Source organism: Pseudophryne corroboree, chromosome 5 (assembly GCF_028390025.1).
Source record: "Pseudophryne corroboree isolate aPseCor3 chromosome 5, aPseCor3.hap2, whole genome shotgun sequence".
Taxonomy (NCBI): domain Eukaryota; kingdom Metazoa; phylum Chordata; class Amphibia; order Anura; family Myobatrachidae; genus Pseudophryne; species Pseudophryne corroboree.
The window spans coordinates 583,285,011-583,305,888 of record NC_086448.1 but is presented as its reverse complement, the minus strand read 5'-3'; the positions used below and the strand labels follow the sequence as shown (position 1 = coordinate 583,305,888).

At 46.8% G+C, this 20,878-nt stretch overlaps 1 protein-coding gene and 2 pseudogenes across 6 annotated transcripts in view; all 3 read left to right on the top strand.

The window, feature by feature from the left end:
- Positions 1-20,878, top strand: part of C5H18orf63 (chromosome 5 C18orf63 homolog) — a 506,655-nt gene that overhangs the window by 51,273 nt on the left and 434,504 nt on the right. For 5 of the 6 annotated variants that reach the window (XM_063923371.1, XM_063923370.1, XM_063923375.1 and 2 more), the window contains exon 2: positions 20,356-20,496. In XM_063923371.1, coding sequence (XP_063779441.1) covers positions 20,363-20,496 — 134 coding nt within the window. In that variant the 5' untranslated portion in view covers positions 20,356-20,362. Of the gene's footprint in view, positions 1-20,355; positions 20,497-20,878 lie in introns of those variants that run through there. The other variant, XM_063923376.1, reaches the window with a different exon arrangement.
- On the top strand, positions 1,880-1,997 carry LOC134931508 (5S ribosomal RNA; annotated as a pseudogene).
- Positions 2,119-2,236, top strand: LOC134931169 (5S ribosomal RNA; annotated as a pseudogene).

Sequence of the window (20,878 nt, the reverse complement as noted above, 5' to 3'; positions counted from 1 at the left end):
ATTAACCCCCATCTCCCTTTTCTATTCCCTTTTCCATCACTTTCCCTCATAGATTGGCCCACCATCATGCCTTCACACAACATCACATAACTTTTAAACCTCACATAGGCACCCCAGTCCCAGTACACAAACCTTTTCCAACAACCCCCCCCCATTCCAAATCCCCCCCCCCTTCCCCCCACTTCTGTTACCTCTTCATCACACTTTTTGCACCCCTATTTTTGCTACACATCACCCAATCCCACCAGTCAATCTCATTTTCACCAGTCCACCGTTTCAATCATGCAATCAATTTACATTTTATTTTTCATTTTCATTTCTATTTTTAATATTTATTTTTTCATTTTATTTATTTTATATTATATTATATTATATTATTTCATATTTATTTTTCTTTTATTTATTTTATTTAATTTAACACATAATTTTGTCAATACATTTTCACATATATACATATATATGGATATATCGTTTCCATATACATTAGTTCATACACACTCTTCATTAATTCTTCAGTTCATACACACTCTTCATTAATTCTTCATGCATAAGTATATGCCAATGTTCATTTTTCACATTATTTAACAATTATTTAACCCCTTACATTCTCACAATCCAATGTTCAATCAATCTTTGCAAAATACTTTGACATCATAGCTCAGATCCATGCTCATGTGTCACATTGCACAGTTTAAAATTATCAATATGTTTCTAGGATAACAAAATCATCCAATTTGTCTGCTCGGACTAATTAGTCCACCACACCTCAGCTCCAGTATGCTATTTAATATAATGATTACTCCTTCCAGAGTACTAACCTTCCTTTACCCCAATTAAACCTATTTACGATCCCAATAAATTCAGCTGCATTACATCCAATTACAATCAACTCCTCCGTGCATCCTATTTATATGGAGAGCAGGCGGACAGAGCACAGGGCTTCCGTGAACAAGCCTAGCTCACAGGTGAAACGAACGTCGGATTCTGACGTCCATTCAGTGACGTCATCGCGGCTTCGCCCTCTCCGGAACGGGCGGCCGCACGGTCACAGAACACGGGGCACGGACACGATTTTCAATCAAACTACAGCCACCTTTCTCCAAGGATATCTACATCACTGGAAGTGGTAACATTTAACATTGTGTCCGTTTTTCAAACAGCGCTTCAGACCCTTAATTTGGGTCTAGCAACGTTACTGTCTGCTCCGTACTTTTCATTCAGGATTGAATCTATTAAATTAGTTGATCAAGGACTTGTACTATAAGCTTCCATAGTCTTCATATATGGACAAAAAAAGACTGTTTTCTCTGCTGCGCCAATTTAATCAATCTTCTGTAGATTTATCTGATCACAGGCTATTTACAGCAGACAAACTCAATAGGTAGTGACTACTACAAATACTGTGCCGGCATCTTAACAGCACATTAGACCCCTCTATTGGGACCAATAATCTAAGTGCCTGCTTTGTGATTATCTTTAGGATTGAACGTATTTGCAGTTAATCAACAACTGCCTTGTTAGCCATTACAATCTTGGTTAACATAGGAATACATGGTTTTTCTCAGCTGTTATTAATTTTAATCATAAATATTTGCTATTTATAGCAAGAAAACCTTTAGATAGGTACTTTCAGTACAGCAGCAAACCCCTTTTTTGTTTAACACAAAAAAAAAATTTTCAGATTATCTTGCTGCAGGATCATTTAATTATCACTTTGCTGGTCATTAGCAGCACCCCTTACCCTTCAGTGGGACTAATAACTTTGGATTTTGCTTCTAAATCATAATTTCCCAGGACCAATCCCAGGGAATTTTGGTTAATTACCATTTACACATACCTTCAAACCTGACAATTGTTTACTTATCTCTTGAAATAAACGGCCCACTGCCATACTATCCTGAATACGCCCGATCACGTCTGATCTTGGAAGATAAGCAGGTATGGCCTGGTTAGTACATGGATGGGAGACCGCCAGGGAATACTAGGTGCTGTGGGCCTCTTTTTCCAGGAGATCACATTTAAGAACATTTCCCCCACAATCTCACAGCTTTCCAGCTGAATACTTAGGCCATTTTTCTAATCAGCACAAAAAATCTCCAGTGATTCCTGATACAATCGGCCCACGGCCATACTATCCTGAATGCGCCCGAACACGTCCGATCTTGGAAGCTAAGCAGGTATGGCCTGGTCAGTACGTGGATGGGAGACCTCCAGGGAATACTAGGTGCTGTGGGCCGTTTTTTCTTCAGGCAATCCAATATCATTTTTTTAAGCTTATCCTACAATCCGATCCTTTCTCTGACCTGTACATATTGTTTATTTTCAACAATTATACAACAACCACAAAAACTTTCACCTGCCATATCTAGAACCTTATTTGGTACAATGGCAATCTAGATTTTATGTTTATTCTTTTTGTTCACCTCCAGTGAAATTTTCTATAGAATATTATTAAAAGTTAAGTTTTATCCAATTCTATAGAGGAAGGACAACGAAAGGGTCCTCTCCTCTACCATACACATTTTTTTCATTTTTTTCATATTTTACCCAAAGAGTGCTTCCACACAAGGGTATTTTGTCTTTCTCTTGTTTTCTCACATTACTAGAGGACTTAGATACGATGGGTAGAAGTGACATTGAACTGTTTTTACGTAACATACAGGATTCTGCGGGTTTCATGGTGGAGTCCATGAAGAACCTGGGTACCCTGAATGCAAGGATATCTTCCATGGCTGTCTCAGCCGAAGGGGACTCTGGCTACGCCAATGGTCGGCAGATGCGGAATCCAGGAGAAGTGTGGAGAACCTACCCTTCGCAGTTCAGGCTCTATTTGAGGAAGCGTGGATTTCCACGGCAACCGCAGGTAATTCAACCTTTCTTCCCTCAGCTGCTATTTCTATGAAGAAACTCTTTTCTTCATCAACATCGCAGTCCTTTCGGACTGCAAAGACAAAAAAGGCCAAGCCTCGTACCACCTTCTTTAGAGGGGGTCGGGCAAAATCCAAGAATCCTGCACCTGCAGGTTCCCAGGACCAGAGGTCTGCTTCTCGTTCCTCAAAATCCTCAGCATGACGGTGGACCACACAGCCTGGAGAACGGGCTGGTAGGGTGTGAGACTCAGACGTTTCAGCCACGTTTCAAGAACTCCCGCCTCACCGATTCTTCAAATCAAGCTTGCCAGCTTTACTGACAGAAAGGGCTATCCTACAAGAAGCCATCCAAAAATTGGAAAGGTCAGAGGTCATTGTTCCAGTTGCAACACATGGGTTACTTTTCAAACCTTTTCGTGGTACCGAAACCGGATGGTTCGGTCAGACCGATTTTGAACTTGAAATCGTTCAAATTCAAAATGGAGTCTCTTAGAGCGGTGAGGTCAGGTCTGGAGGAGGGAGAGTTTCTGGTATCCCTAGATATCAAGGATGCATACCTCCACATTCCAATTTGGCCGCCGTATCAGGCTTATCTCAGATTTGCACTGTTAGACAGTCACTATCAGTTCCAGGCACCGCCATTCGGTCTCTCCACATCACCGAGGGTGTTCACCAAGGTGATGGCAGAGATGATGGTTCTTCGCAGACAGGGAGTGAACATAATTCCATATCTGGACGATCTGCTGATAAAGGCATCGTTCAGGGAGAAGTTGCAATCCATTGCTCTCACGACTCATCTGCTCAGGGAACATGGGGGGTCATTCCGAGTTGTTCGCTCGTTATTTTTTTCTCGCAACGGAGCGATTAGTCGCTAATGTGCATGCGCAATGTCCGCAGTGCGACTGCGCCAAGTAAATTTGCTATACAGTTAGGTATTTTACTCACGGCATTACAAGGTTTTTTCTTCGTTCTGGTGATCGTAGTGTGATTGACAGGAAGTGGGTGTTTCTGGGCGGAAACTGGACGTTTTATGGGTGTGTGTGAAAAAACGCTACCGTTTCTGGGAAAAACGCGGGAGTGGCTGGAGAAACGGAGGAGTGTCTGGGCGAACGCTGGGTGTGTTTGTGACGTCAAACCAGGAACGACAAGCACTGAACTGATCGCACTGGCAGAGTAAGTCTCGAGCTACTCAGAAACTGCACAGAGAAGTCTTTTCGCAATATTGCGAATCTTTCGTTCGCAATTTTGATAAGCTAAGATTCACTCCCAGTAGGCGGCGGCTTAGCGTGTGCAAAGCTGCTAAAAGCAGCTTGCGAGCGAACAACTCGGAATGACCCCCATGGTTGGCTCCTGATCCTTCCAAAGTCACATTTGGAGCCGGCAGAGATTGTCTTTCCTGGGGATGATCCTCGACACAGAAATGCAGAGGGTGTTTCTACCGGTGGAGAAAGCGTTGGTGATACAGTCAATGGCCCGGGATGTCTTGAAGCCTACCCGGGTATCGGTTCATCAGTGCATTCGCCTTCTGGGGAAGATGGTTGCCTCCTACAAGGCTCGACATTACGGAAGATTTCATGCTTGGTCCTTCCAACTGGATCTCCTAGACAAGTGGTCGGGATCTCACGTACACATGCACTAGAGGATACGTCTGTCGCCGAAAGCAATGATTTCACTCCTCTGGTGGCTGCAAATGCCTCCCCTTCTGGAGGACTGCAGGTTCGGGGTTCAGAACTGGATCCTTCTAACCACGGATGCAAGTCTCAGGGGTTGGGGAGCAGTCACTCAAGGGAAAGCCTTCCAAGGAAGGTGGTCAAGTCTGAAATCCATTCTTCCAATAAACATTCTGGAACTGAGAGCTGTATACAATGGTCTTCTCCAAGCGGCACATCTTCTGCAAAATCAGGCCATTCAAGTACAGTCGGACAATGTGACGATGGTGGCCTACATAAACCGACAGGAAGGAACGAAGAGCAGAGCTGCTATGTCAGAGGTAACAAGAATCCTTCTCTGGGCAGAAAAGCATGCATTGGCGCTGTCCGCAATCTTCCTTCCAGGAGTGGACAACTGGAAGCAGTTTTCCTCAGTTTTCCTCAGCAAGCACGATCTCCATACGGGAGAATGGGGCCTCCATCCGGAGGTGTTCACAGAGGTGACCAGTCTTTAAGGCGTGCCTCAAATAGACATGATGGCCTCACGTCTCAACAAGAAACTTCGGACGTACTGTTCCAGGTCAAGAGACCCACAAGCAGTGGCGGTGGATGTTCAAGTCAGTGTATGTGTTCCCTCCACTTCCTTTCATTCCAAGAATTCTAAAACTCATAGAGAGAACAAGGGTTCAGGCAATTCTCATTGCTCTGGACTGGCCAAGGAGAGCTTGGTACGCAGATCTTCTGGACTTACTGCTGGAAGATCCGAGGCCTCTTCCTCTTCGCGAGGATCTTCTGCAACAGGGGCCGTTCGCTTATCAAGACTTACCGCGGCTACGTTTGACGGCATGCAGGTTGAACGCCAGATCTTAGCCTGGAAGGGTATTCCGAGCAAGGTTATTCCTACCCTGATACAGGCTAGGAAAGGAGTAACGTCTAAACTTTATCATCGCATTTGGAAAAAATATTTTGATAATATATGTGTATAGAATTAACTATAAAAGAGAGCGCAGATAATAAAATATGTATAAAACAATTTATTCCACTAAAAACATTAGTACTCAATTAAAACTTTTACACTATGACATTAGAACCACATACCAAGTTTTCCAAACAACTGTAATATCCAACACAGTGGCACAAAATATAATGCAATGGGAAAGGTAAGAAAATCCCAAATTGGACGTGATTTGGTATGTCCAAATATTCCTACGTGGACAAGAATGTGGATCCCAGAAAGGGGCGACGTGGCTGTGAGCGGCACTTGCAGTCTATAATATGGCTGTAGAAAGGTAACGTGTACAATCCGAATTGTAGGTAATGTGGCCCAGAACCTTAACGTGTTTCTCCGACATGTATGCTGTCGGTTTCCTTAGAAGGTACATTCTCGTCCACCGCCGATCCCGTCACTGCCGCTACATCCTTGTGCTATAGGACTCGGCAGCAACTGTACACACCTGCTCCCGCTGTACACACTGTTTATTCATGGCAGGAGGGGGGGGGGGGGGGGGGTGATGCAGCACCATGCTGACTTCACCTCCAGTGGACTTTTGAGCATATCATCGGCACTATAGCGGCTAATTTAAACAGGGCTTGTATATAGCTAATAAGGTGTCACATCTAATAATATGGAGCAACTGTCTCAGGACATTTATAAATTCCTTGTCCACGTAGGAATATTTGGACATACCAAATTATGTCCAATTTGGGATTTTATCTTTCCCATTGCATTATATTTTGTGCCACTGTGTTGGATATTACAGTGGTTTGGAAAACTTGGTATGTGGTTCTATTGTCATAGTGTAAAAGTTTTAACTGAGTACTAATGTTTTTAGTGGAATAATAAATTGTTTTATACATATTTTATTATCTGTGCTCTCTTTTATAGTTAATTTTATATTCATATATTATCAGTTTATTCAGTTCTATCAGAATACCTAATGAGAGCTGCAAATAATCTAATTTATTAGTGTGGTCTCTTAATACTGAAGCGCCTGTACTGATTTTTCTTTTCTCTGACGTCCTAGTGGATGCTGGGGACTCCGTAAGGACCATGGGGAATAGACGGGCTCCGCAGGAGACTGGGCACACTATAAGAAAGATTTGGTACTACCTGGTGTGCACTGGCTCCTCCCTCTATGCCCCTCCTCCAGACCTCAGGTAGATTTCTGTGCCCGGCCGAGCTGGATGCACACTAGGGGCTCTCCTGAGCTCCTAGAAAGAAAGTATATGTTAGGTTTTTTATTTTACAGTGAGACCTGCTGGCAACAGGCTCACTGCAACAAGGGACTAAGGGGAGAAGAAGCGAACCTACCTGCTTGCAGCTAGCTTGGGCTTCTTAGGCTACTGGACACCATTAGCTCCAGAGGGATCGACCGCAGGACCCGTCCTTGGTGTTCGTTCCCGGAGCCGCGCCGCCGTCCCCCTTACAGAGCCAGAAGCAAGAAGATGGTCCGGAAAATCGGCGGCAGAAGACTTCAGTCTTCACCAAGGTAGCGCACAGCACTGCAGCTGTGCGCCATTGCTCCTCATACACACTTCACACTCCGGTCACTGAGGGTGCAGCGCGCTGGGGGGGGGGCGCCCTGAGCAGCAATAAAATCACCTTGGCTGGCAAAATAACCGCAATATATAACCCCAGAGGCTATATATGTGGTAATTACCCCTGCCAGAATACAGAAAAAAAGCGGGAGAAAAGTCAGCCAAAAAAGGGGCGGAGCCATCTCCCTCAGCACACTGGCGCCATTTCTCCCTCACAGTTCCGCTGGAAGGAAGCTCCCTGACGCTCCCCTGCAGTCTACACTACAGAAAAGGGTAAAAAAGAGAGGGGGGGCACAAATTTGAGGCGCAGTAAATATTATAGCAGCTATAGGGGACATAATTCAGTTAGTCCCTGCATTATATAGCGCTCTGGTGTGTGCTGGCATACTCTCTCTCTCTGTCTCCCCAAAGGGCTTTTGTGGGGTCCTGTCTCCTTTAAGAGCATTCCCTGTGTGTGTGCGGTGTGTCGGTACGGCTGTGTCGACATGTTTGATGAGGAGACTTATGTGGAGGCGGAGCAGATGCCTATAAATGTGATGTCACCCCCTGCGGGGCAGACACCTGAGTGGATGGACTTATGGAAGGAATTACGTGCAAGTGTCGACTCCTTACATAAAAAATTTGACGACATGCCAAATGCGGGACAGCCGGCTTCTCAGCTCGTGCCTGCCCAGGCAATTCAAAGGCCATCAGGGGCTCTAAAATGCCCACTACCTCAGATGGCAGACACAGATGTCGACACGGATACTGATACCAGTGTCGACGACGATGAGTCAAATTTAATGTCCACTAGGGCCATTCGTTGCATGATTGAGGCAATGAAAGAGGTTTTACACCTTTCTGATATAAACCCAGGTACCTCAAAAAAGGGTATTATGTTTGGGGAGAAAAAACTACCAATAGTTTTTCCCCCATCTGATGAATTAAATGAAGTGTGTGAAGAAGCGTGGGCTTTCCCTGATAAAAAATTGGTGATTTCAAAAAAATTACTAATGGCGTTCCCTTTCTCGCCAGAGGATAGGTCACGTTGGGAAACTCCCCCTAGGGTGGATAAAGCGCTCACACGTTTGTCTAAAAAGGTGGCACTACCGTCTCCGGATACGGCCGCCCTAAAGGAACCTGCTGATAGAAAGCAGGAGGCTATCCTAAAGTCTATATATACACACACTGGTGTTATACTGAGACCAGCTATTGCTTCAGCGTGGATGTGCAGTGCTGCTGCTGCTTGGTCAGATTCCCTGTCAGAAAATATTGACACCCTGGACAGGGACACTATATTGCTAACCGTAGAGCATATAAAAGACTCAGTCTTGTACATGAGAGATGCACAGAGGGAGATCTGCCGGCTGGCATCTAGAATAAGTGCATTGTCCATTTCTGCTAGGAGAGGCTTATGGACTCGGCAGTGGACAGGGGATGCAGATTCTAAAAGGCACATGGAAGTTTTGCCTTATAAGGGTGAGGAGCTATTCGGGGATGGTCTCTCAGACCTTGTTTCCACAGCAACAGCTGGGAAGTCAGCATTTTTGCCCCATGTCCCCTCACAGCCTAAGAAAGCGCCGTATTATCAGGTACAGTGCTTTCGACCCCAGAAAAACAGGCGGGGAAAACGCGGGTCCTTTCTGTCTAGAGGCAGAGGAAGGGGAAAAAAGCTGCACCACGCAGCAGGTTCCCAGGAACAGAAGTCCTCCCCCGCTTCTTCCAAATCCGCCGCATGACGGTGGGGCTCCACAGGCGGAGCCAGGTACGGTTGGGGGCCGCCTCAAAAATTTCAGCGATCAGTGGGTTCGCTCACGGGTGGATCCCTGGATCCTTCAAGTAGTATCTCAGGGGTACAAGCTGGAATTCGAGGCGCCTCCCCCCTGCCGTTTCCTCAAATCGGCTTTACCGACAACTCCCTCGGGCAGGGAGGCTGTACTAGAGGCAATTCACAAGCTGTATTCCCAGCAGGTGATAGTCAAAGTACCCCTACTTCAACAAGGACGGGGTTACTATTCCACACTGTTTGTGGTACCGAATTGGGACGGTTCGGTGAGACCCATTTTAAATTTGAAATCCTTGAACACATACATAAAAAGATTCAAGTTCAAGATGGAATCGCTCAGAGCGGTGATTGCAAGCCTGGACGAGGGGGATTACATGGTGTCACTGGAAATCAAGGATGCTTACTTGCATGTCCCCATTTACCATCCTCACCAGGAGTACCTCAGATTTGTGGTACAGGATTGCCATTACCAATTCCAGACACTACCGTTTGGACTGTCCACGGCACCGAGGGTGTTTACCAAGGTAATGGCAGAAATGATGATACTCCTTCGAAAAAAGGGAGTTTTAATTACCCCGTACTTGGACGATCTCCTAATAAAGGAGAGGTCCAGGGGGCAGTTACTGGTCGGAGTAGCACTATCTCGGGAAGTGCTACAACAGCATGGCTGGATTCTAAACATTCCAAAGTCACAACTGGTTCCTTCCACACGCTTACTGTTCCTGGGGATGATTCTGGACACAGAACAGAAAAAAGTGTTTCTCCCGCAGGAGAAAGCCAAGGAGCTGTCATCTCTAGTCAGAGACCTCCTAAAACCAAAACGGGTATCGGTGCATCACTGCACACGAGTCCTGGGAAAAATGGTGGCTTCGTACGAAGCAATTCCATTCGGCAGGTTCCATGCAAGGACCTTCCAGTGGGACCTCTTGGACAAGTGGTCGGGATCGCATCTTCAGATGCATCAACTGATAACCCTGTCTCCAAGGACCAGGGTGTCTCTACTGTGGTGGCTGCAGAGTGCTCATCTTCTAGAGGGCCGCAGATTCGGCATACAGGACTGGGTCCTGGTGACCACGGATGCCAGCCTTCGGGGCTGGGGCGCAGTCACACAGGGAAGAAATTTCCAGGGAGTTTGGTCAAGTCAGGAGTCGTTCCTACACATAAACATTCTGGAACTGAGGGCCATTTACAATGCCCTAAGTCAGGCAAGGCCCCTGCTTCAAAACCAGCCGGTTCTGATCCAATCAGACAACATCACGGCAGTCGCCCATGTAAACCGACAGGGCGGCACAAGAAGCAGGGTGGCGATGGCAGAAGCCACAAGGATTCTCCGATGGGCGGAAAATCACGTAATAGCACTGTCAGCAGTGTTCATTCCGGGAGTGGACAACTGGGAAGCAGACTTCCTCAGCAGACACGACCTACACCCGGGAGAGTGGGGACTTCATCCAGAAGTCTTCCTACTGTTGGTAAACCGTTGGGAAAGGCCAAAGGTGGACATGATGGCGTCCCGCCTCAACAAAAAGCTAAAGAGATATTGCGCCAGGTCAAGGGACCCTCAGGCGATAGCTGTGGACGCTCTAGTGACACCGTGGGTGTACCAGTCGGTTTATGTGTTCCCTCCTCTGCCTCTCATACCAAAGGTACTGAGAATAATAAGAAGGCGAGGAGTAAGAACGATACTCGTGGTTCCGGATTGGCCAAGAAGAGCTTGGTACCCGGAACTTCAAGAAATGTTATCAGAGGACCCATGGCCTCTACCGCTCAGACAGGATCTGCTACAGCAGGGGCCCTGTCTGTTCCAAGACTTACAGTACCGCGGCTGCGTTTGACGGCATGGGGGTTGAATTCCGGATCCTAAAGGAAAAGGGCATTCCGGAGGAAGTCATTCCTACGCTGATAAAAGCCAGGAAAGAAGTAACCGCAAATCATTATCACCGCATTTGGCGAAAATATGTTGCGTGGTGTGAGGCCAGGAAGGCCCCTACAGAGGAATTTCAGCTGGGTCGTTTTCTGCACTTCCTACAGTCAGGAGTGACTATGGGCCTAAAATTGGGTTCCATTAAGGTCCAGATTTCGGCTCTGTCGATTTTCTTCCAGAAAGAACTGGCTTCACTGCCTGAAGTTCAGACTTTTGTAAAGGGAGTGCTTCATATTCAGCCCCCTTTTGTGCCTCCTGTGGCACCTTGGGATCTCAATGTGGTGTTGAGTTTCCTAAAATCACATTGGTTTGAACCACTTAAAACCGTGGATCTGAAATATCTCACGTGGAAAGTGGTCATGTTATTGGCCTTGGCTTCGGCCAGGCGTGTGTCAGAATTGGCGGCTTTGTCATGTAAAAGCCCTTATCTGATTTTCCATATGGATAGGGCAGAATTGAGGACTCGTCCCCAGTTTCTCCCTAAGGTGGTATCAGCTTTTCACTTGAACCAACCTATTGTGGTGCCTGCGGCTACTAGGGACTTGGAGGATTCCAAGTTACTGGACGTAGTCAGGGCCTTGAAAATTTATGTTTCCAGGACGCCTAGAGTCAGGAAAACTGACTCGCTTTTTATCCTGTATGCACCCAACAAAATAGGTGCTCCTGCTTCTAAGCAGACTATTGCTCGCTGGATTTGTAGCACAATTCAGCTGGCGCATTCTGCGGCTGGATTGCCGCATCCTAAATCAGTGAAAGCCCATTCCACGAGGAAGGTGGGCTCATCTTGGGCGGCTGCCCGAGGGGTCTCGGCTTTACAACTTTGCCGAGCTGCAACTTGGTCAGGGGCAAACACGTTTGCTAAATTCTACAAATTTGATACCCTGGCTGAGGAGGACCTTGAGTTCTCTCATTCGGTGCTGCAGAGTCATCCGCACTCTCCCGCCCGTTTGGGAGCTTTGGTATAATCCCCATGGTCCTTACGGAGTCCCCAGCATCCACTAGGACGTCAGAGAAAATAAGAATTTACTCACCGGTAATTCTATTTCTCGTAGTCCGTAGTGGATGCTGGGCGCCCAGCCCAAGTGCGGATTGTCTGCAATACTTGTATATAGTTATTGCCTAACTAAAGGGTTATTGTTGAGCCATCTGTTGAGGGGCTCAGTTATATTTCATACTGTTAACTGGGTTTAATATCACGAGTTATACGGTGTGATTGGTGTGGCTGGTATGAGTCTTACCCGGGATTCAAAATCCTTCCTTATTGTGTCAGCTCTTCCGGGCACAGTATCCTAACTGAGGTCTGGAGGAGGGGCATAGAGGGAGGAGCCAGTGCACACCAGGTAGTACCAAATCTTTCTTATAGTGTGCCCAGTCTCCTGCGGAGCCCGTCTATTCCCCATGGTCCTTACGGAGTCCCCAGCATCCACTACGGACTACGAGAAATAGAATTACCGGTGAGTAAATTCTTATTTTATAGGAATATCTTTATTTTTTTCTTCTGTTTGGAAAAAATATGTGTCTTGGTGTGAGTCCAAGAAGTTTCCTACGGTGGAGTTTCAACTTGGAGGGTTTCTCCTCTTCCTACAAGCAGGTGTGGATATGGGCCTGCGTTTGGGTTCCATAAAGGTCCAGATTTCGGCTTTATCCTTTTTCTTCCAGAAATAATTGGCTGCCCTCCCTGAGGTTCAGACTTATTTGAAAGGGGTTCTGCACATCCAGCCTCCCTTTGTGACGCTGACGGCACCCTGGGATCTTAACGTGGTGTTGAATTTCCTGCAATCAGATTGGTTTGAGCCTTTACAGGAGGCTGAGGTCAAGTTTCTCATGTGGAAGGCTGTCACATTGTTGGCCTTAGCTTCTGCTCGACATGTGTCGGAATTGGGGGCTTTGTCCTGTAAAAGCCCCTACTTACTCTTCCATGAAGATAGAGCTGAGCTCAGGACGCGTCAGCAGTTCCTTCCAAAGGTTGTGTCGGCTTTTCATATCAACCAACCTATTGTGGTGCCAGTAGCTACAGACTCTTCGATTACATCAAAGTCCTTGGATGTTGTGAGGGCTTTGAAGATCTATGTGAAGACGACTGCTCGTCCCAGGAAATCGGACTCTCGGTCCTTTGTGATCCCAAGAAAATTGGGTGTCCTGCTTCTAAGCAGACGATTTCTCGCTGGATCAGGTTCACTATTCAGCATGCATATTCTACGGCAGGATTGGCGTGTCCAAAATCTGTTAAGGCCCACTCTACTCGTAAAGTGGGTTCTTCCTGAGCGGCTGCCCGGGGGGTTTCGGCTTTGCAGCTTTGCCGAGCTTCTACTTGGTCAAGGTCGAATACATTTGCTAAGTCTACTTTGGTCTCTGAGGACCTAAAGCTTGGTCAATCAGTTCTGCAGGAGCCTTCGCACTCTCCCTCACGTACTGGGAGCTTTGGTACGTCTCCATGGTACTAATGTAGACCCCAGCATCCTCTAGGACGTAAGAGAAAATAGGATTTTAATTACCTACCGGTAAATCCTTTTCTTGTAGTCCATAGAGGATGCTGGGCGCCCGCCCAGCGCTTCGTTATCCTGCAGTGGCTACTTGGTTCAGTACTGCTTTGTTCTTAGTTATGTACTGCGTTGTTACTTAGTTCAGTAATGTTATTCTGATTTTGCTGAGTTTTCAAGCTAGTTAGCTTGGTTTGCCTTGTTTGTGTAAGCTGGTGTGAATCTCGCCACTATCTGTGTAAAATCCTTCTCTCGAAGTTGTCTGTCTCCTCGGGCACAGTTTCTAGACTGGGTCTAGTAGAAGGAGCATAAAGAGATGAGCCAGCCCACACTATTAAACTCTTAAAGAGCCAGTGGCTCCTAGTGGACCCGTCTATACCCCATAGCACTAATGTGGACCCCATTTTCCTCTACGCACTACGAGAAAATGATTTACCGGTAGGTAATTAAAATCCTATTTTTATTAAGATATAGAAATGATTGACTTTTATTTCATGTCGCATTAACTACTGTAAGTTGATTATTGTTAAAAGAGTTATATTTTAAAGTTGTAATTTAGTTGTTGGGTACATATACTAATACATTTCTTTTAAAGTGCTTCACTTCCATGTTAAGACTAGTTTTATGTTTAAAAATATAATAATATAAGGTAGTGTTCACGCTAGGTTGTTTTAGCAGGGCGCCGCGTCCTGCCCGACTTTAAAGTGGCAAAATGTTTCCTGCCCTAATTGTGGCGCTGTGCTGAAAAAGCTTGCCCGGTGCCGTCCCCACCCATGGATCGCACGTCATTGCCCAGCCCTGCTCCTGTTCTGCCAGGAAAACTATAAGAAACCCAAAAGAGAGCCACTGAAAAGAAAGGTGTAACTGAGTATTTTGGACACAAGGAGAATTGTCCTTTCAAAAATTTTAATAGTGTAGTACAGGTTGAGTATCCCATATCCAAATATTCCGAAATACAGAATTTTTTGAGTGAGAATGAGATAATGAAACCTTTGTTTTCTGATGGCTCAATGTACACAAACTTTGTTTAATACACAAAGTTATTAAAAATATTGTATTAAATTACCTTCAGGCTGTGTGTATACGGTGTATAAGAAACACATAAATGAATTGTGGGAATCTACACAATAAAAAATATTGGCTACAATTACCTTCAGGCTGTGTGTATAAGGTGTATTTGAAACATAAATGCATTCTGTGCTTAGACTTAGGTCCCATCACCATGATATCTCATTATGGTTTGCAATTATTCCAAAATACGGAAAAATCCGATATCCAAAATACTTCTGGTCCCAAGCATTTTGGATAAGGGATACTCAATCTGTACCACTGAAGCTAAATAAATCTTGTGAGACACAAACAAAATACAGTATTTCTCTAACGTCCTAGTGGATGCTGGGGACTCCGTAAGGACCATGGGGAATAGACGGGCTCCACAGGAGACTGGGCACTCTAAGAAAGATTTAGTACTACTGGTGTGCACTGGCTCCTCCCTCTATGCCCCTCCTCCAGACCTCAGTTAGAATCTGTGCCCGGACAGAGCTGGGTGCATTTTAGTGAGCTCTCCTGAGCTTGCTAATAAGAAAGTATTTTAGTTAGGTTTTTTTATTTTCAGAGAGTTTCTGCTGGCAACAGACTCTCTGCTACGTGGGACTGAGGGGAGAGAAGCAAACCTACTAACTGCGGCTAGGTTGCGCTTCTTAGGCTACTGGACACCATTAGCTCCAGAGGGATCGAACACAGGAACCTAACCTTGGTCGTCCGTTCCCAGAGCCGCGCCGCCGTCCCCCTCGCAGAGCCAGAAGACAGAAGCCGGCGGGTTGAAGCAAGAAGACGTCAAAATCGGCGGCAGAAGACTCATGTCTTCATATGAGGTAGCGCACAGCACTGCAGCTGTGCGCGATTGCGCCCACACTAACCCACACACTCCGGTCACTGTAGGGTGCAGGGCGCAAGGGGGGCGCCCTGGGCAGCAATTAAGTACCTCCTGGCAAAAGCAGCATATATACAGTTGGACACTGTTATATGCATGAGCCCCCGCCATTAATTTCACACAAAATCGCGGGACAGAAGCCCGCCACTGAGGGGGCGGGGCCTTCTTCCTCAGCACTCACCAGCGCCATTTTCTCTCCACAGCTCCGCTGAGAGGAAGCTCCCCAGGCTCTCCCCTGCAGACTCACGGTAGAAAGGGTAAAAAGAGAGGGGGGGGGCACATAAATTTAGCGCATAAATCATTTACACAGCAGCTACTGGGTAAACACTAAGTTACTGTGTGATTCCTGGGTCATATAGCGCTGGGGTGTGTGCTGGCATACTCTCTCTCTGTCTCTCCAAAAGGCCTTGTGGGGGTCCTGTCCTCATATAGAGCATCCCCTGTGTGTGTGGTGTGTCGGTACGCGTGTGTCGACATGTTTGACGAAGAGGGCTATGTGGAGGCAGAGCAAGTGCAGATGAATGACGTGTCTCCTCCGACGGCGCCGACACCTGATTGGATGGATATGTGGAAGGTGTTAAATGATAATGTAAACTCCTTGCATAAAAGGTTGGATAAAGCTGATGCCTTGGGACAGTCGGGGTCTCAGCCCATGCCTGATCCTACAGCGCAGAGGCTGTCAGGGTCTCAGAAGCGCCCACTATCCAAAATTGTTGACACAGATATCGACACGGATTCTGACTCCAGTGTCGATGAGGATGATGCAAAATTGCAGCCTAAAATGGCTAAAGCCATCCGCTACATGATTATAGCAATGAAGGATGTTTTGCACATATCAGAGGTAAACCCTGTCCCTGACAAGAGGGTTTATATGTATGGGGAGAAAAAGCAAGAGGTGACTTTTCCCCCTTCACATGAGTTAAATGAATTATGTGAAAAAGCGTGGGATTCCCCCGATAGGAAAGTGCTGATTTCCAAAAGGTTACTTATGGCGTACCCTTTCCCGCCAACGGACAGGGTGCGCTGGGAATCCTCCCCTAGGGTAGATAAAGCTCTGACGTCGGCCTGGATGTGTAGTGCTGTAGCAGCATTGACAGATAATCTGTCTGAGGAAATGGATACCTTAGACAAGGATACCATTTTACTGACCCTGGGGCATATAAAAGACGCTGTCCTATATATGAGGGATGCCCAGAGGGACATTTGCCTACTGGGCTCTAGAATATTGCAATGTCAATTTCTGCCAGAAGGGTCCTGTGGACTCGGCAATGGACAGGTGATGCCGACTACAAAAAGCACATGGAGGTTTTACCTTACAAGGGTGAGGAATTGTTTGGGGACGGCCTCTCGGACCTAGTTTCCACAGTTACGGCTGGGAAGTCAAATTTTTTTCCATATATTCCCTCACAGCCTAAGAAAGCACCGTATTACCAAATGCAGTCCTTTCGATCACAAAGAAGCAAGAAGGTCAGAGGTGCGTCCTTTCTTGCCAGAGGCAGGGGTAGAGGAAAGAAGCTGCACAATACAGCTAGTTCCCAGGAACATAAGTCCTCCCCGGCTTCCACTAAATCCACCGCATGACGCTGGGGCTCCACAGGAGCCAGGAGCGGTGGGGGCGCGTCTCCGAAATTTCAGCCACCAGTGGGTTTGCTCACAGGTGGATCCCTGGGCTATACAGATTGTGTCTCAGGGATACAAGCTGGAATTCGAAGCGATGCCCCCTCACCGTTACCTCAAATCGGCCCTGCCAGCTTCCCCCATGGAACGGGAAGTAGTGTTAGCGGCAATTCACAAGTTATATCTCCAACAGGTGGTGGTAAAGGTTCCCCTCCTTCAACAAGGAAGAGGATACTATTCCACAATGTTTGTGGTACCGAAACCGGACGGTTCGGTCAGACCCATATTGAATTTAAAGTCCCTGAACATTTATCTGAAAAGATTCAAGTTCAAAATGGAATCGCTCAGAGCGGTCATTGCAAGCCTGGAAGAGGGGGATTTTATGGTGTCTCTGGACATCAAGGATGCTTACTTGCATGTCCCCATTTATCCACCTCATCAGGAGTACCTCAGATTTGTGGTACAGGACTGTCATTACCAATTCCAGACGTTGCCGTATGGGCTCTCCACGGCACCGAGAATATTTACCAAGGTAATGGCAGAAATGATGGTGCTCCTTCGAAAGCAAGGAGTCACAATTATCCCATACTTGGACGATCTCCTCATAGAGGCGAGGTCCAAAGAGCAGTTGCTGATCAGCGTAGCACACTCTCAGGAAGTGTTGCAACAGCACGGCTGGATTCTGAATGTCCCAAAGTCGCAGCTGATTCCTACAACGCGTCTGCCTTTTCTGGGCATGATTCTGGACACGGACCAGAAGAAGGTGTTTCTCCCGGCGGAGAAGGCTCAAGAGCTCATGACTCTAGTCAGAGACCTCTTAAAACCAAAACAGGTGTCGGTGCATCGCTGCACGCGAGTCCTGGGAAAGATGGTGGCATCATATGAAGCCATTCCCTTCGGCAGGTTCCATGCGAGGATCTTTCAGTGGGATCTGTTGGACAAGTGGTCCGGATCGCATCTTCAGATGCATCGGCTGATCACCCTGCCCCCGAGGGCCAGGGTGTCTCTTCTGTGGTGGCTACAGAGTGCTCACCTTCTCGAGGGCCGCAGGTTCGGCATACAGGACTGGGTCCTGGTGACCACGGATGCGAGCCTCCGAGGGTGGGGGGCAGTCACTCAGGGAAGAAACTTCCAAGGGTTGTGGTCAAGTCAGGAGGCTTGTCTGCACATAAATATCCTGGAACTAAGGGCCATATACAACGCCCTGAGTCAAGTGGAGCCTCTGCTTCGCTACCAACCGGTGCTGATTCAGTCAGACAACATCACCGCAGTGGCTCATGTAAACCGCCACAAGAAGCAGAGTGGCGATGGCGGAAGCCACCAGGATTCTTCGTTGGGCGGAGAATCACGTGCAAGCACTGTCAGCAGTGTTCATTCTGGGAGTGGACAACTGGGAAGCAGACTTCCTCAGCAGGCACGACCTCCACCCGGGAGAGTGGGGACTTCATCACGAAGTCTTCACTCAGATTACAAATCGATGGGAACTGCCACAGGTAGACATGATGGCGTCCCGTCTCAACAAAAAGCTACAAAGGTATTGCGCCAGGTCAAGAGACCCTCAGGCGATAGCTGTGGACGCACTGGTAACACCGTGGGTGTTCCAGTCGGTCTATGTGTTTCCTCCTCTTCCTCTCATACCCAAGGTGCTGAGAATCGTAAGAAAAAGAGGAGTGAGAACAATACTCATTGTTCCGGATTGGCCAAGAAGGACTTGGTACCCGGAACTGCAAGAAATGCTCACAGAGGACCCATGGCCTCTGCCTCTCAGACAGGACCTGTTGCAACAGGGGCCCTGTCTGTTCCAAGACTTACCGCGGCTGCTTTTGACGGCATGGCGGTTGAACGCAGGATCCTAGCGGAAAAAGGCATTCCGGAGGAAGTTATTCCTACGCTGATAAAGGCTAGGAAGGACGTGACAGCAAGACACTATCACCGTATATGGCGAAAATATGTTGCCTGGTGTGAGGCCAGGAAGGCCCCTACAGAGGAATTCCAGCTGGGCCGGTTCCTGCACTTCCTACAGTCTGGAGTGACTATGGGCCTGAAGTTGGGGTCCATAAAGGTCCAGATTTCGGCCCTATCCATTTTCTTTCAAAAGGAACTGGCTTCTCTTCCTGAAGTTCAGACGTTTGTTAAGGGAGTGCTGCATATTCAGCCCCCTTTTGTGCCACCAGTGGCACCTTGGGATCTCGACGTGGTGTTGGGTTTCCTGAAATCCCACTGGTTTGAGCCACTTAAGACCGTGGAGCTAAAGTATCTCACGTGGAAGGTGGTCATGCTATTGGCCTTAGCTTCGGCTAGGCGTGTGTCAGAATTGGCGGCTTTGTCATGTAAAAGCCCCTATCTGGTTTTCCATATGGACAGGGCAGAATTACGGACTCGTCCGCAATTTCTGCCGAAGGTGGTGTCATCTTTTCATTTGAACCAACCTATTGTGGTGCCTGCGGCTACTCGTGACTTGGAGGATTCCAAGTTGCTTGATGTAGTCAGGGCTTTGAAGATCTATGTAGCCAGGACGGCTGGAGTCAGGAAGACTGACTCGCTGTTTATCCTGTATGCATCCAACAAGCTGGGTGCTCCTGCTTCAAAGCAAACCATTGCTCGCTGGATCTGTAGCACGATTCAGCAGGCTCATTCTGCGGCTGGTTTGCCGCATCCAAAATCAGTGAAAGCCCATTCCACAAGGAAAGTGGTCTCTTCTTGGGCGGCTGCCCGAGGGGTCTCGGCATTACAGCTTTGCCGAGCAGCTACTTGGTCGGGTACAAACACATTTGCTAAGTTCTACAAGTTTGATACCCTGGCTGAGGAGGACCTTGTGTTTGCCCATTCGGTGCTGCAGAGTCATCCGCACTCTCCCGCCCTTTTGGGAGCTTTGGTATAATCCCCATGGTCCTTACGGAGTCCCCAGCATCCACTTGGACGTTAGAGAAAATAAGATTTTACTCACCGGTAAATCTATTTCTCGTAGTCCGTAGTGGATGCTGGGCGCCCGTCCCAAGTGCGGACTTTCTGCAATACGTGTACATAGTTATTGCTTAATAAAAGGTTATGTTATGTGGGCATCCATTGTTGATGCTCTGTTGTGGTTCATACTGTTGACTGGGTAAGTTTATCACAAGTTATACGGTGTGATTGGTGTGGCTGGTATGAGTCTTACCCTGGATTCCAAAATCCTTTCCTTATAATGTCAGCTCTTCCGGGCACAGTTTCCTTAACTGAGGTCTGGAGGAGGGGCATAGAGGGAGGAGCCAGTGCACACCAGTAGTACTAAATCTTTCTTAGAGTGCCCAGTCTCCTGCGGAGCCCGTCTATTCCCCATGGTCCTTACGGAGTCCTCAGCATCCACTACGGACTACGAGAAATAGATTTACCAGTGAGTAAAATCTTATTTTTTAATAGTGCTGCATGAATTAAAGAAGTGGGGTCTTTGTAATCTAGTTTGATAAAATTATGTTTAGGAAGTACAGTGATCTTGATATAAGTGTAAACTAAAAAAACAAACGTGAAATATGTATAATAAAAAAATAGAAACATTTTATTCTATTGTTTAATGAAATCTTATTGTGTGGGTTTTTTTTTCAGTATAGATATGGATATTCAGATGCCAGAATCACTATATTTTATGGATTTGCCAGATCTGGGAAGTCTTTGTGCTGTGAACATAATTATAAACCAAGAGGTTTCAAATTCTAGTATTAGAGATCTACAGATAAAACTCTGCAGGTAAACAAACAATCCATGTATCTGTAATTAAACAGGAAGACCATGTGGTAGATTTGTAGATTTACTGAGACTTCTAAGTAGTACTGTTGCCCATAGCAATATAAGATTCTACCTATCATTTATCTAGTACATTCTAGAAAAATCTAGCAATAATTGGGGGCTATGAGCAACGGAATGCAGTCATTATGTTAACATTTACGGGATTCAGTCATTATGTTGACATTATGTTGACATGTGAAATGCTTCCATTTATACACAGTTAGGATTAGGCTGCAGGAGGGGAGATTATGGGTTATACCCGATCCGTAACTAGGTGTGGGCGGATGGTGCTTTGTCCATAGTGCAATGTGATGTGGAGCGGAAAAACCTCCATCAGCACCCG